Raw genomic sequence first — 15303 nt, forward strand, 5'->3', positions numbered from 1 at the left:
CAAGCTCAGGGTGGTGGTGAATGTTTTAGTTGATGTGAAGAGAAGGCAATGAAGGCTTCATTGATGGACCAGGGAGAGGGGTAGGAGATAAGCTAGCGGGGCGCTTAAAAGCCATAATGAGGATGGCAACTACAGAAACATGTGTTGCAGACAACAAGTGAAGAACACAGATCCACACAGAAGACTGTATTTTGATGTGTGTCACTCCCACAATGCACCTCACAAAGCAGCTGACTGTGGGCTTGCACCACACCGATCGCATAAGAGTGAATTTACCTCGCATATAATGGATTTTTGGTATAATAAGGGTCATCACATAAGAGCAAATTTGCACATACAGAACCTGCATAAAGCAAGGGAAACCTGTAGAATTTATAATAGCCAAGAATTATGTAGTGAATTCTAAAGCTTGTCTACATCTATTCCAAGCATGCACTGCATGTGGCACCCCACTACACAAACCCTATGTGCCAGACTGGCAGTGCACATCCCATATGTGCATATCCCTTGTGCTATGGGCAGCACCTGTGGTGCCAGATCTAGTCCACACATCGCAGGCAGCACAAGCCCTATAGCAGGACTGGCACATTGTGCACAAGCTAGTTCCAGTGCCACAGGTGCTGTTCACAGCACAAGGGGCTGGCATAGGGCATGCACTGCTTGCAGTGCCTCACTGGACAACTTTGCATGCTGGCTGCAGCACAATCTGATCTGGACCTGCCCCAAAACCAGTGCGCAGGGTTGGTTTGGCATAGGCATTGCATATAGCTCGTGCCCTATACTTGCAGTGAGCAGTGCCTGCAGTGCTGGATCCAGTCCATGCACCAGTGAGACCACCTCCACATTCAGAGTCGGTCTGAGAGCTATAGGCCAGATTGCATGGCTCCACAGGCTATAAGCTGAATGTGAGCCAACAAGTTTGATCTTGTTGCAAAAAAAGGCCAGAAGCATACTATTACCAAGAGTGTCAAAAGGGAAGTGACTGCTGCTCTATACAGCACTGGCTGAGATCTCACTTGGAGCATGTCCAGTTTTGGGCCTTACTTCAAGAAGGATGTGGACAGTTTGGAAAGAGTCCAGCACAGAGCAACAAAATTATTAATAGCCTGGGAGGCAAGACTTTCAAGGAAAGGTTAAAAGAGCTAGGCTCGCTTAGTCTTGGGAAGAGAAGGCAGGAAGGATCTGATAAGTGTTCAGATACCTGAAGGGTAATTAATATAGGGAGAATGGACTGTTCTCTGTAGTAGGAGACAGGACTTGGAGCAATGACCTCAAGCTTAAGTAAGGGCAATTGAAGTTGGAGATTAGGTGGAACTTTCTGATTCTGAGGATAGTTGAGCATTGGTACAACTACCTAGAGAAACTGGGTTCTCAATCATCTAAAGTTTTTAAGAGAAGGTTAGATGGACATTTGGCTGGGATAGTTTAGTTTATTCAAGGATGATCCTTCCTTAAGCCGGGGCTTGGCTAGATGGTGTTGTGAGTTCCCTTCCAATCCTACTTTCCAATGAACCTATGTTAGCTTCATCCATAAAGTAGAAGTGGCATTATGGTCTGCATATGTTTTTATGCAAAAGCAATGGAAACTATGTTTCCCTTTACCAAATTACAGCATTTATGGTCTCTGTCACTTCTTATTTCATAGGATCTGTATCAGCACTTAATATAAATGTATAAAGAATTGTTCTTATGCGCTATCTTGGCACATGTGCTTTTATTATTTTTACATAAAAAGGAAACAAAAATATAAAAAAGCCTTACCAACAGTTCAACTGTATTAAGACATCTATTTTATTTCTAGTTTTTCAGAATGTTTTGATAACCAAAGATGATTTGAGATGGCCTACTTGCTCCTATTTTAAAATCTATTTTGTTTTGCCATTCATGTCAGTTTTCTCACTGAATCTATTTAGGCATATACAAGGAAATCACAAGGTACTTCTGGGGATCAGTGGAAGCCTCAAATTTGTGCAAATGTGAATAGTCTTAAATTTTGGATCCTTTTGTTTCTTGAGATTCCAGTTAGTGGTTGATAATAAATTAGCAGAGCTCATCATTTCCCCTCCCTCCCTCCTCCGTCCCCTTTTCTCTTCCTGAGCAATAAATATCTAATACCCTGTTTTTTAAAGACTGAGTAGACAATCTTGCTAGGTATAAAAGAGTGCCCTCTCATTCAGATAATTATGTTCTGTAGTTCAAGTTTTACTTAGGTCTGATTTATAAAGCAATGTAGAGCTCTCTTCCCAGCCTGATGTTCATGGCTGCAGGGTGGTGGTATGCACCAGAATGTTCCAGGAAATGTGCTAATCTGTAGGTAAACTAATTTAACTTTACTGTAAACATTATTAATTTGAAGCCTGAAATCTGTGAAATTTATGTTCAGCACAGTACCTTTTGGAAGAACTTCCAAAGAATTGAAGAAATTCCATACGTCAGATTATCCATGACCATGCTATTATTAATAAAGTAGCCAGTTGTCCATCAAGAATGACGGGGGGGGGCCTGCGATGCAGTGCCACCACCTAACGCCCCATCCTGCCGCTGTTCTGCCTCTTGCAAGGACCAGGGCTGAACTCAGCTCCCCCACCCTCTGTCCAGTCCTCAGCATGGCTTCAGAATCATGGCGGTGCATTCCCATGCTTGGAGCATGCTGATTGGCTGTTTCTCTCAGCCAGTCAGAGTATAAATAAAGTGTTACGGACAGACTGATTTAGGCTTTTATAGTATTAGAATCTTTCTGTTGTTTATAATGGGTATTATATGCAACATGGTTAACTAATTACAAATACTGTATTTACATCAGAGGCCTGAAGACTTTCTTAAAAAGAAACACAAAAGCTTTCAAAGTAAATATGACCTGTGCTTTTAAGAGCTAGTAATTAAAAGTACAGTTTAATTGTTTGGAGGTAACAATCTAGAGACATTCTGTCAAATGCTGACTGCCTGATGTTGTTTACAAGACATTATAATTTGGCCAAGGCTGGGAGTAGGTTGACATGTCAAACATAAACGCTGAGAACAAATTCTCCCCTGAGAATCTAGCCCCATTTCCCAGACATGCTTCATACAGACTTTGTTTTGGTGTTTACCTAACAACAGGGGTGTTCTTCGTCTGTGCAATAGTAATACATCTAATATTTTATGTCTGCTAAACTGCATTTGTTTGAAGGAGCCTTTTTAAGTGGTATATTCTAAAGTTTACCTGCCTGCTTCCTATGTTCTGCACCCTTCTGTCGATGATATTAAAGCTGACATGGCCATTTTTATTCTCTGTCCCCTTGTTTTAGAACCATGATTCTCACCCAGGGTGGTGGAGCACCTTGGGTGCCACAAGTTCCTTTCAGGGATGCCATGCAGTACTAATACTTGTGGGTGTGCAGATTCACAGATACCTAGAAGAGATTCACAGGATAAACCCAGGGATTTCAAAAAGGAATCCAGTGTGTCAAAAGCATTCTGACTTGTGGTTTTTCTGAGTTCTTTGAACTGAAAAAATTCCCTACTTTTTTTGTAGTCAAAAATGGATGAAAGCTAAGCACCAGCATTTTCTGAGGGGTGTCTTGAGATTAACAAGTGGTGCCTTGAGTCTAAAAACGTTGAGGCTACTTACAGATGTTTAAAAAACAAAACAGACATAAAAAACAACAATAATAAAATTAAACTAAAAATCCCGTGCTTTACTGGAGAAGCAGCATATTAGTTTGACCCAGCTGCACAGCATCTGTATAAATCATATGCATCAGTGGGACTTTTTTGGCACTTTTATCTAATGGCTGATTCAATCAGCCATTAGATAAAAGTGCCATAAAGCCCCACTAAAGCATCTGATCTATACAGACATTGGGCAAGCTGGGTCCAACTAACGTGATACCTCTTCTGGGTATGCACTGGGCTTGATGCAGAAGCGCAGAGAGTTTAATTTAAAGCACCACATTTTTTTAATGTCTGCAAGCAGCCTGAGAGTCACCGTTTTATTGGCTTTAATTTTCACTTCTCTTCCTTAGGGTGTTCACATTGTTGCTTGGATAAATAATGACGTGGCTTGGGCTGCTGTGCCATGTGTGTGCTGGAGATGCTCAACACTTCAGTTTTATTTCTTTCTGGCACCTTATGGACCCTTACGGACTAACCAAAGGAAGGTGCAAATCTTCCCTGCCTTCTAGTTGACTTCACACTAACACAGCTAATTGCATCTTTTACTTCATTCTGTAGTCAAGACAATAGTAAACAAAATACCCCATCACAGTACTTAATGCTGGTTTTGCCCAGTGCCAGACTTGGGAAACTCATCCACTCCTTAGGTTTTAGGTGATCTCTCCATAAATGTTTTGTCTTTCCACAGCTCCTCAATCTCCAGTAAGACTGATGTCTTAACAGTTCTTCTCAGGGAGTGCCCAGATATCTCTCTCACTTAAAAGGACCCTAATGTTTGTTTCCAGCTGGCATATAATAAAGACAACTTGGTTGCAGTTTGGTGGGAAGAGAGAAAAAAAAATCCATAGTTTGTCAGTGAAAATTAAAAATCGCAACACTTAAATCTTTTCAGCTTATGAAATATTATTTTTGGTTTGGGTTCTTTTTGAGAAAACTTACAAGGACTTGAATTTTGTGAAATATAAAGGAAGCAAGAAGAACCACCACGGTTAAAATAGTTTTTAGGTCAGCCAACAAAGGCAGCAGCATCCAGTTTAGTGATCTTTAATAAGTTTATTTTTTTAATTATTGCCTGTTTCACAATTAGATTTGAAACAAATATAAAACGTAAATGTCTCTCTTCTGCCTCACAGTTTAAGGCAGCAGCTCCTGCAGCAGTTCTGGCTATGTCTGGTACATTTTAACATAAAGCAGAGTTGTCTAGAATGCATTCTGGTAGATGAGCCTGCATTAATTTGTACAGAGAGAAGACAGCAGAACTCACAGTGCATTTAAATTTCTTCTCTCCTTAGAATTAAATATAGATAGGAGATTCTTCATAACAATGAGGGTGGTTTTATGTGTTGGTTTGTTTTGTTTTGTTGGTTTGGTTTTTTGTTTTTTGTTTGGTGTTTTGTTTTTTGGGGTTTCGGGGGGGGGAAGGAGGAGTAATAGCTTTATGGTTTTCTGCCAGTGATATTATGGTCTGTAAGGGGTTGTCTAACCGGAGTGTAAGCTTCTGTTCTGGAGGAGTCAGGGAGAATGTTTCAGGTGCTGCCAGTACTAGGAGTCGAGAAGCATCTGACTCTGGCCTTTTGCAAATGTGACTGAAAGCAGTTTGGGTGTTAGTATAAACAGTCCTGCTGGGAAAAGTGTGATGGATCTTTACTGTCTGCATTATCTACATCCATCCCTGAAATATTTTAATGCAACAGGAGAGTTAAACAAGGCTCACATTCTTTTATAGACAGGATCAGAAGAAGCATTTACTTGGTCAGTGCGTTTTAATCATTTTAATTCTCTTTAGACATTTTTCATTTAAACAGCTGGCCTCCTCCATGTCTGTATTTCACAGTGGGTGAATAAGCAAGCCAACCTCAGGCAGCGCTCCATGCTTCATCCATACATATTTCTTCCTTTTGCAGGGACATTCCTGTAGACTTCAAGTATATAGCAGAGCCAAGTATGCACTCGATGCCTGCAGTGACTTTGTCTCCAAATGGTGAGCTAACTCTTCCCTGCTCTCTTGGCCCTTGTGTACACCAGGAAGTTTTTTCCCTAGTTATATCAACATAACCCACCTCAAGTATGAGTGTTTATTTCAGGATAAGAGTGGCATTTTAAGTTTATTGTAAACCCTTTTCCAAGTAACGTGAGATTACCTTTTTGGCAATATTTTGTAGTGGGAGGCCACTTTAACAGACCATAGCTTCAAGTGCAAGCCATTTCCAACCCAACCTGCACTGCCAGAGTTACAGTCACTTCTCCCTTCCTGCATCGCTGCCACCACTTCTCCTCACTGCCCATCCACCATATGGGCAAAGCCCAGTGCTGCAGAAGCCCTCTGACTGCAGGTCAGATAAAATGGCTCCATGGGTGTAGGTGCTGACTCATGATCTAGGTTATACCAAAATAAGTGTGCCCAAGCAGAGGTTATACCTGTATAACAATAATTGGTTCATAATTATGCCTTTAGGTTTATGCCTGAAAATGTTCACTCCCATATAGACAGAGCCATATAGCTAAGGTTTTTTTCCCGTTGGCATAGTGTAGCGGGACTTACTGTTTTTGTATGTAGTGACTATAGAATACTCTGTGTTTAAAATTCATACACATGAATGGTAGCAGTTGCTGCTGGTTGCAATGTGCTGAACTGTTGCTAGTTCAGCAGCTGATGCATAGTGTCTCGGGAAATAGCTGTTGAGCCCATATTCTTGCCCTTTTCCTACTGTAAGTTTACATTTTATACGCAACATAAACGTATGCAAGAGTCATCCTACCCTCTTCCAGTGTTCCTGACTTTGGGCCTTTTATAAAAAATAAAAGTTCTGGTTTTTACCAAGGGGTTATTCACCTTCATGTTACTAATGTAAGAACACATTTTAATAGAAACAATAATGAAGGAAATTGTATTTTCTCCAGCTCTACACACCATCAGGACTAAGTGCAGCTTTTTGTACTGTAACCATTCCTGTTGCTTGGACCAGCAATAAAATAACCTTACTGTCAATTTATTTAAACGATTATTAGACTTTCTAGTTAATATCCCAGGTAAGAGGAATAGGAGTCACTGATCCCTTCAACATTGTTTCCGCTAGGCATTGCAGATTCAAAATTTTTTGCAGTCTGTCCCTGTGGCTTGATTTTGTTTTTTAAATAAGATCCTGCTGCATCTGATGGCAGCCACCATGGAAAAATAAGCTTTTGACAAGCTGACCTAATTCAACCCCTGCTTCTGACATTATGCAGTTTGCTGTACTGTTATCCAGCTTTCCAGTCAATTCTCATTTCTTCCACATCGCTTCAACATTTTGGTCAAGTTATCTATCAAATATCACAGATCTGTTTAGTGTTCAATTGTCTCAAAGATGAGGCACTAAAATATACTGGGACATTTAGGGGAAGCATTTGTTCAATTCTAGAATGTCAGCTATCTTATTAAACCAAAATTACCTTGGCCTTATAGCAATCCCAAGTCATATGAACAGAAGTATTTTCAACATAATTGCATCTTTGGCACATTCTGTAGCACTAATTGCTTTGAATTTTAATGCATTTGGAAACTAAATTGAAACTCTTATTTTAGTGGGAGTTCAAAAGTGGAATTCATTGGGTTTTGTTCCTTACTTACTTTAAGTTAAAATATCATTGTCAGTTAAAACTTACCTCCTGTGATTGGCAGAGGGAGCAAAGCTATAAAAATGGCACTAAAAGCCTTTAAAAGAAACAGAAGAGGAGAATGGTATGGTTCAAGTATGGGCACACCTGGCTGAGAAGGAACTGGTTATGATATTATTAAAGTTTTTTGTAAAATGAAATTGTGGTACAGACATACCTTGAGTGATGTCTGTAGTGTTTCCCCAGTGTTTTTTGGCAAAGAGGGTTAATGAGACTATCTAAAGTCTAGCCATCATCTCTGCAGTAGACAACAGAAACTTGTATTAATACTGAATCTGGTGAAATATGCCTGAATATTTATCATAATTCTGCATACATCAAAAAGTGGAACTTCTCAAAATCTAATTTACTCAAATCTGTTTCTTCACAAGCAGCAATCTGATTCAATGGCATTGACATCTGACTTTTGCATGTACAGGGAAATGGCTGGCTTGTCAATCAATGGACAATCAAATTTTGATTTTTGGAGCTCAGAATAGATTCCGACTAAACAAAAAGAAAATCTTCAAGGGTCACATGGTGGCTGGCTATGCTTGTCAAGTGGATTTTTCACCTGATATGAGGTAAGTTCTGTGAAAAATATCTTAAATCCTAAGAAAACAGAACTATAAGGCCTTGTATTTTAGAAACCCTTCACAGCATGGACTGTGTATGGTGAACTGCTGCCCTGATAACCCAGCATTAAAGAAAATGGTCTTGTGCCAGGCAGCAGAAATGAAAGAGGTGAATTTGCCCTTTGCCAGTTAATTTAATTTGGTCCATAAATGCAATCCTAACATCTGGTCCAGAAACAAACAGTGGATTGCGGTACTATCAGTGAACTCATTGGCCCAGACTCTAACCACAGGGGACATCTTGTACTGTTGTTATATTCGACCAGTTTGCCTGGGGCAAATCGGCCCATGCAGGGCCCTGCCCCTGCTATGATCCAACGGACCTGAAGAAGCTGCTGCCATTGGCAGTGGTAGTGGCAGTGGTGGGATAGCAAGCGGCCAGACGCAGAGCCGGTGGCGCTCTGCCCAGCTCTGTGGGGCCTGGTGCAGTCACCCCAATTCTCCCCCCTAGAGATGGCCCTGCCTATGCTCAATAAGTACTGGTTCACTTTTCTTCCAAGAATGTGTCCAATCCCCTTTTGAATCTGGCTAGATTGTCAGCTTCCACAACATTTTGTGGCATTGAGTCCTATGCTTTCATTATACACGGTGCGAAAAACTTCCTTTTGTTAGTTTTAAACTCACTACTTACTAGCTCCCTGCTTACTGCCACCATGCTCCTGCCACTGACAGGAGCTCACTGTGCCCCTCACCAGCCTCAGGGGGCACACGGCATTCATGCCCTCAAGCATCTCACAATTGTCCATCTAGCCCAGTATCTGGTCTCCAACAGTGGTAGAAGTGGATGCATGTGTAACGTAATGTGCTGTAAGTGTTTGAGAACTGGAGGGAAAAAAATCTCAGCAAAATTGGGAGGGGGGAGCTGGGAGAGACCTGCAGATCCTTAAGGCAGCTTCTGATATTTTCTTATCCTGCCAGTATGCTCTATTATTCAAGCGACAGAGTGCTCAGTATAATCACATCGCCTAGCATGCTTACCTCAGAGAAGATGTTGATGAATCACTGTCAGCCTGCAAGAGTTTATGCCCGTAGAGCGCAGCATGCATGCTAATTCTTTGCACCAGAAAGTACACATCCAGCAGAAGATTCTGGAATGGATAGCTCACTAGACTTTTCTCTTCCCCTATTCCTTAGTACAACATTTGTTTTGTTTTTGTGTTAACGTAAACATTATTTCAATGCATTTCATAGTAATCCTCAAAATAATGGAAAAATAACTACTTGTTATGCCAGTTTTTTTAATGCCATTTTTAATCTCTTAAAACAGCTATGTAATCTCAGGCGATGCAGATGGAAAACTTAACATATGGGACTGGAAGACAACAAAACTCTACAGCAGGTTAAAAGCACATGATAAAGTTTGTATAGGTGCAGTCTGGCACCCGCATGAAACATCCAAGGTGATCACATGTGGCTGGGATGGTCTTATTAAATTGTGGGATTGAAGAGGCACTGTGAGAATCTGAATTTGCTACTTGGGCTTTGTGACAAGGATGGTTTGAGAATTGAACTTCCAGCTGTCTTCAACCTCTTCACTCTTAAACTACATGTATACACTCTGGAAAGTGGCTGAATGGTCAACTGCATCTTCAAGCGCAACTTCAAGGTGTGGGAAGGAGTGACCAGTCACATGAAGTGGCCAAAAGCAAATAATTTGATCATTTGCTTTTTATTTGATAGCTTTTTGAAATGTAGTTTGATTTGGGTGCCATACAGCTGTGTGGAGTGGAAACAGAAAACCAGCAGCTTTGTTATATATTTGTGATCTCAGAATAGTCTTTGATCTATGCCACAGCGCATCTTGAAAATGTACCTGTTACACAGTTTGGCAGTATTTGGTGGTTCCTAAGATTTTTCTGATTTAAGAGTTTACAACCACTTGCTAAGATGCATCATAGAAATGAAGAGGTGATTTAAAAAAAAGTTTTAGAATACCTGTCCTATTTACAAACTATTCACTGCATATGCTGTTAACTTAAATCCAGCCTCCACATTCTTACATTTGTATCTTGAATTAAATGCTTACATCATGCTGATAATTGAGGTTCATCTATGTAACACTCTCTTTTGGTGTTTCCTTTGTAATAGTGAACCAGAAAAAAAACGAAAAAAATTGTCATGCTTTTCTGGGCCTTATTTAAAAAGAAACTACCAATTCAGTGTCCCTGCTCATGATCTTGTACATGGGGCATTTCAATACACACTGTTTTTTGTTATGGAGTTTCTGCAAAGCTGTATATATGCATCACAATTTTTTGTCTTTTTAAAGAACTTATTTTTAATAAATCTTTTGTATATAGTCTCATGTGAATGTAGTCCTTCTTTGTTAACTTTATCTGTATCAGACATCCATTTCAGGCTGAAGGTCAGCTGTTCTTAACTGTGATGTTTTAGTAAAGACAAGCTAATTTTTAGAACATGGAGTGATAAATGGTGATACCAAGATGATGGTTTAGGGAAAGTGCATTGTAGATGGAAGCATGGCAGTGATACCGTATTTATTGGAATCCAAGACTAGCTTTTTTTCCTCAGTCACCATTTGGGGAAGGGGAAGGGGAAGGAGAGCTGAGCCACTACCTATGTCCAGGCTGGGATGTCTCATGCAGCAGGGAAGATCATGCAGTGGGGGAGCAAACGGGAAACCATTCAGTCTACCCTTCTACTCCCCTCCCCATGTTGTGTACCTACTTGAATGCAACCTGGCTCGGAGCTACTGTTACTGACTGCCCTGGAGCCAGAGGTGCTGCAGAAGATAAGCAGCAGGGGGCTGGGGTTGGGGGGACACAAATGAGGCTCTGGCTTCCTGCTCCTCCCCACCCCCCCAGATTTCCAAGTTGCAGCAGTAGAAGAAATGAATTTAGAATAACCTTCTAATTATAATTTTCCATTTATAGTATCTAACTATTAGGAAGTTGTCTTAAATTCAAAATCATCCTGGATTCAGGTAAATACAGTATTCATGTAATTTATAATATGTTACTGTATAAGTTTTATAACAACATCCCAATCAATAAGAAGAAAGTACCTTGGTAATTGTGTACACAGACCTTATACATTCCCCAGAGGATGATGAATTAGTTTCAAACATCTGTAGTAAAACTTGCCTTTTACCCTCTACTGCCCTAATCCTTGGAGGACCTTCTAAAGCTGTCATGGAAGCCTGCCAGAGGCTTTTTGATTACATTTCTTCTCCCCATCAACTGTGTAAATATTTATTGATACTCCCTGCCTCCCAAGTTATCTTACCTTTTGTACTTTGCAATAGGTTGGAGACAACGCTGAAGCCTTTCAGCTGGACCTTGGGTGATAAATAAATAAAGTTCAAGGGAAAGTAGCTTAGGAAAAAATCTGAAGAACATAGTGGGTTTGACAGAGCACTTGTTGAAGCATGTGTTCCTAATGAACTTACAACCTGACCTATGCAGTTACCATGACTTGTAATTAAAGGAATATGATGATCAATATATTGCTACTAACCCAAGATACTGATAGGATACCAGTGAGAATTTTCCATAGACCTGAACATGTCCCATAGATCCCACGTCCCACCACATTACATAGATCATGTCCTCTGAGCTCTTCCATCAGGATTTGGTCTTGTGCCAAGTCCCTTGGTTTTCTCTCTTCATATAGGATTTCTACCCCACTCCCAGCCTCCACATCTTCCCATGCAACTTGCTGGTAAAAGGGCTGCCTCCCTTGAAGAAGATTGCCTTGATATCCATCATGTACTGAAAACCATTACTAGACTGTAAGAATGGAGCTGCTTGCTTCTTACTCTCACTGGATTTAGTTTAGTACAAAGTGCTGAACATAACTTTTTTGTTTAGAATTGAGTATCTGTCTCATACTGTGTTTTTAAGTCAGCTTTTCAGACTTGTTTTGAAATCTACTGACACTTTCTTCTGATCCTTGTTTCCCTTGTACCAATTAATCATACCAAGAGCCTTTTTTAAGTTTTGTTAAACCCTTGAACTTGGCTAAGGGCCAAGTCAAATTTTGGAAAGCTACTCTAAATATCTACCTTTGAAAAGGTATGTCACTCTTCCAGGTAACATTTGGGGCTTAAGTATATTGAGGCTACTTTACAGTTCAATATTAATCTTCATGGTCTCTTGCAGTACAAGTTAAAAATCTAACATATACTTGATTTGCTGTTCAAAATAAGAATTGAAAGATTGTTAGATGTGTACCTAGTGTAGTGTGTCATAAAAAATGACGCAACAAATTGAGCTTGATTTTCTTCAAGGCTCTGGAGAGCTGGGGTGTACAGCATGAGCTATAAGGGGACTAGTTTCAACAACACAGAGTTGCTAAATAGGGGTCTGTCTGTAATTTGGCAACCTTCAGCTGGAGTGCTGGGTTAGTACTTCTACTTGGGAAAACCTCTTACTTGCATTGGCATGACTGCAGCATTGTAGTTATATCAGCATAATTTAAATACTTGTTCTAGAATAAAACAGTCACCTGGTTACATTAGATCATTTCCAAAGCAAACTTAGATATTCTTTGACAGAATATAAGTGTTGGCATAAGTATCCAAGAGTTATTCCAGAATAACTATAGCAGTTTAACTCCTTGCTGTCAGTATAACTTTTTCCTGTAAACAAGCCCTGACTCACAGCAAACTAGTTTGGTTAATTTGAGGATCTTTGCCTCAAGATCTTCATGCAGCACTTGACCCTCAGCTCTCTAGGCTCCACCTGTCAGCACAGAAACATTTCAATGTTTACTTCCTGTGGAGGAGTTGCAATCGAAATCCAAAAAAGCTGTCAGGCAAAATAGAAGGCAAGTACTTTTTGTTGAAGTTCTCAAACAAGGCCAAAATGGAGATGAACTTATGTCTGTTCAATTTCTCCACAGCAAGCTCCTCTTCTCCAAGAAAATGGGACAGGAGTCAATTACATTTAAGTCATGCTTTTCATATAAATTTAACAAAAAATTCAGATGTGGCTTCAGTTTTGATTGTGGATGAAATTTTCTCTCGATCATAGTTCTGTTAATTCAGGAGTTCCTCTCCCAGAAAAATGGTAAGACTTCCAAAGCTATATAGTGAACTTGGGTTTAGATCCACTGAGAGCAAGTTATACTAAATCTACTTTTAAAAAGTTAAATACTAGGTTTTCTGGTTATAGGACCCCCTTTTTTCCTCCGTTCAAAGAACCATTCAAAAACGTGCTCTACTTTACACTGTGTTAACCTATGAGTTAGCCCCCTGCCATCTTGACTCTCATATTTGTGGTATTTTCGTATATACAATACAAATAGTCATTTTAATGCATTTAACTCTTTAAGTTCTTTCTCTGGTTATTTGAGTCTCCTTTGGGATCTTTTAAGGAGAATAAATAGTTCATAGTCTTCATCTGTTGTAAACCTATTCAGGGATTCAGCTGTTTGTCCTAAAATTGAACCTAAAACTGAGATTGACTTGTATACAAGTTTGATTAACAACTGGAATAATACAGAAAGACTAGTCAGAAGCAGGTGTCTAAATTGGACTTTTCCAAGCTACTTGGATCCCTAGAAGTTGTTAAGAGATGCAACTATTGTATTTGTATTTCTTTCCTCTCCCCACCCCCTCTTGTTGATGGTGGTCACTTCTTGCTTTATAAAGGTTTTTGGCCCTTTCTGTTAGCTCTGAAACAGCATCTGGCAAAGTAACAGAACAGGTACAGCATTAATAGCTGCTGCTAATTCAGCCTGTACCTTTGTATACATTTCCCTTGTACTTTGATTCTTCAAGTCCTGAGAGGGGTCTGTTCTGCTTGTATGGACCCAGGCAACACAAGACAGACTTGTTCAAGAGTCTGTCACTTTGTATGAGCATCAATTGCAAGTTTGAAGAGAAACAGAACAGCAGAATTGTTTCTGGTTTCCCTGGACAGATTTTAAACCCTGCAAATAAGACGCACAGTTTGAAGTGGGGCAGTTCCCACTGACTAGCTTTATCCTGAGGTCTCTACCACAGTCTTCTGTGAACATACTAACACTACTTCTACCAAGTCATAATAAGAACAGCAGTAAGCTACAAAATCCAAAAACACATGCTAGGCCTCCACTATACACCTATGACAAGGTTGTACATAGATTTAACTATTTGCTGTCGCAACTGTCTATCCTCAGCTGGTGTCCTATTGAGGGGTAGTTATTACTTGGCATGACTGCAGCAAATATTGCACTGTCCAGCTCAGTACACAAGCCATCCCTATGTTGAACTGAATGTTTTTAAGTTGTAAACCAGCGTTCAGCATAACTAGTCATTCCAGCAAATTATGTCAGGGCACTACTAATGCAAAACAAAACTGTGAAGGAAAAGGAACAGCATTATAAGGCTCTGAAGTTGTAATTACACACTTCCAAAAAAACAAGCCATGAACTGTTTTCTTAATAAGCCCCTTTGCTACTGTAAGATAATAGGTAGTTCTCCTTAAATCAGGTACTCAAATACACTTACCTCCACTGAAACATGAAACCCACAAGGCTAGAACAATGACAACCTGTTGTGCTCTATAGTCATCACTTGGTACCTTGCTGACTCTATTATAGATTTACCCTTTAGGAGCAGAGTCAGGCAAAGTAATGCACTTTGCCTGGAGTGGCTTCTCCTAGATTTCTGCTCCATGTGATCAGTGGAACAGTAATCTAAAAAATGCTTTCAAATAAAAGTATTTGTCATTTTAATACTCAGCAAACAGAAACGTTTTTGGGGGGGCTTTCATTCTCCTAAGATTTACCTCCAAGTGAAATAGACTAATGAAATGGGGATGGGTGGACCTAAATACCAGCCCTAAGCTCTTCTTGGGTTCACTCGCACCAACGAGCTACAGTACCAAACTTCACTCAGTAGGAGAAAACAGGATATTCTCACCTGGTCTTTTCTAGGACTATTTCACCCACATTGCTGCTTTCTGCCCTTTTGTTTATGTTTTGTTTGTTCGTTACCCAGTAAAAATTGAAATAGCTACTTCAGCCTTCAGCTAGAAACACCAAAAGAGCAGATTAATATTGCATCTACATATTCAGGGCCTTGACTTTATTTTATTCTTTTTATACAGCTTCGGCAGAGTCTGCTTGCTGTACATTAAGTGTATTGCTGCTATAAGCAGACCACGGACACTGAAGATGAAGGCCTGAAGATTTGTAGAAAACTACATTTGCCCACATTCTTTCCAAAAGTGTATTACCACTTCCACTGTGCTAAGAGTCTGGCATCTTGGGTAGGATCTCATTAATACTCACTAGCTGCCAGTCTTCTAGCACGAAACCCAGTGTTTCTGTTGCTGTCCAAGCCACTTTTCATTTTATTAGGAAATCTCAACCAAAAGATTATCTCCATGTAGTCTAAAAAAAGTCTGGTGTACACTCAATCCATTTCTAT

The 15303-nt window shown here is 40.0% G+C and overlaps 2 protein-coding genes across 4 annotated transcripts in view; one reads left to right on the forward strand and one right to left on the reverse strand.

Moving 5' to 3' along the window:
* The window catches only part of CDC40 (cell division cycle 40), a 79226-nt gene extending 69001 nt beyond the window's left edge, over positions 1 to 10225 (forward strand). The window contains exons 14-16 of the mRNA XM_090037790.1: positions 5559 to 5635; positions 7730 to 7874; positions 9193 to 10225. Coding sequence (XP_089893916.1) covers positions 5559 to 5635; positions 7730 to 7874; positions 9193 to 9370 — 400 coding nt within the window. The 3' untranslated portion in view covers positions 9371 to 10225. The remainder of the gene's footprint in view (positions 1 to 5558; positions 5636 to 7729; positions 7875 to 9192) is intronic.
* The window catches only part of METTL24 (methyltransferase like 24), a 222140-nt gene that overhangs the window by 66400 nt on the left and 140437 nt on the right, over positions 1 to 15303 (reverse strand). Inside the window, exon 6 of one of the 3 annotated variants that reach the window (XM_090037822.1) lies at positions 11172 to 11223. The exons of the other annotated variants lie outside the window; for them this stretch is intronic. Within the exon in view, the coding sequence (XP_089893948.1) occupies positions 11172 to 11223 (52 nt within the window). The remainder of the gene's footprint in view (positions 1 to 11171; positions 11224 to 15303) is intronic. 3 annotated transcript variants of the gene reach the window in all.

The sequence above is a fragment of the Crocodylus siamensis genome, chromosome 1, assembly GCF_052110815.1.
Source record: "Crocodylus siamensis isolate JL-2025a chromosome 1, ASM5211081v1, whole genome shotgun sequence".
Lineage (NCBI taxonomy): Eukaryota > Metazoa > Chordata > Crocodylia > Crocodylidae > Crocodylus > Crocodylus siamensis.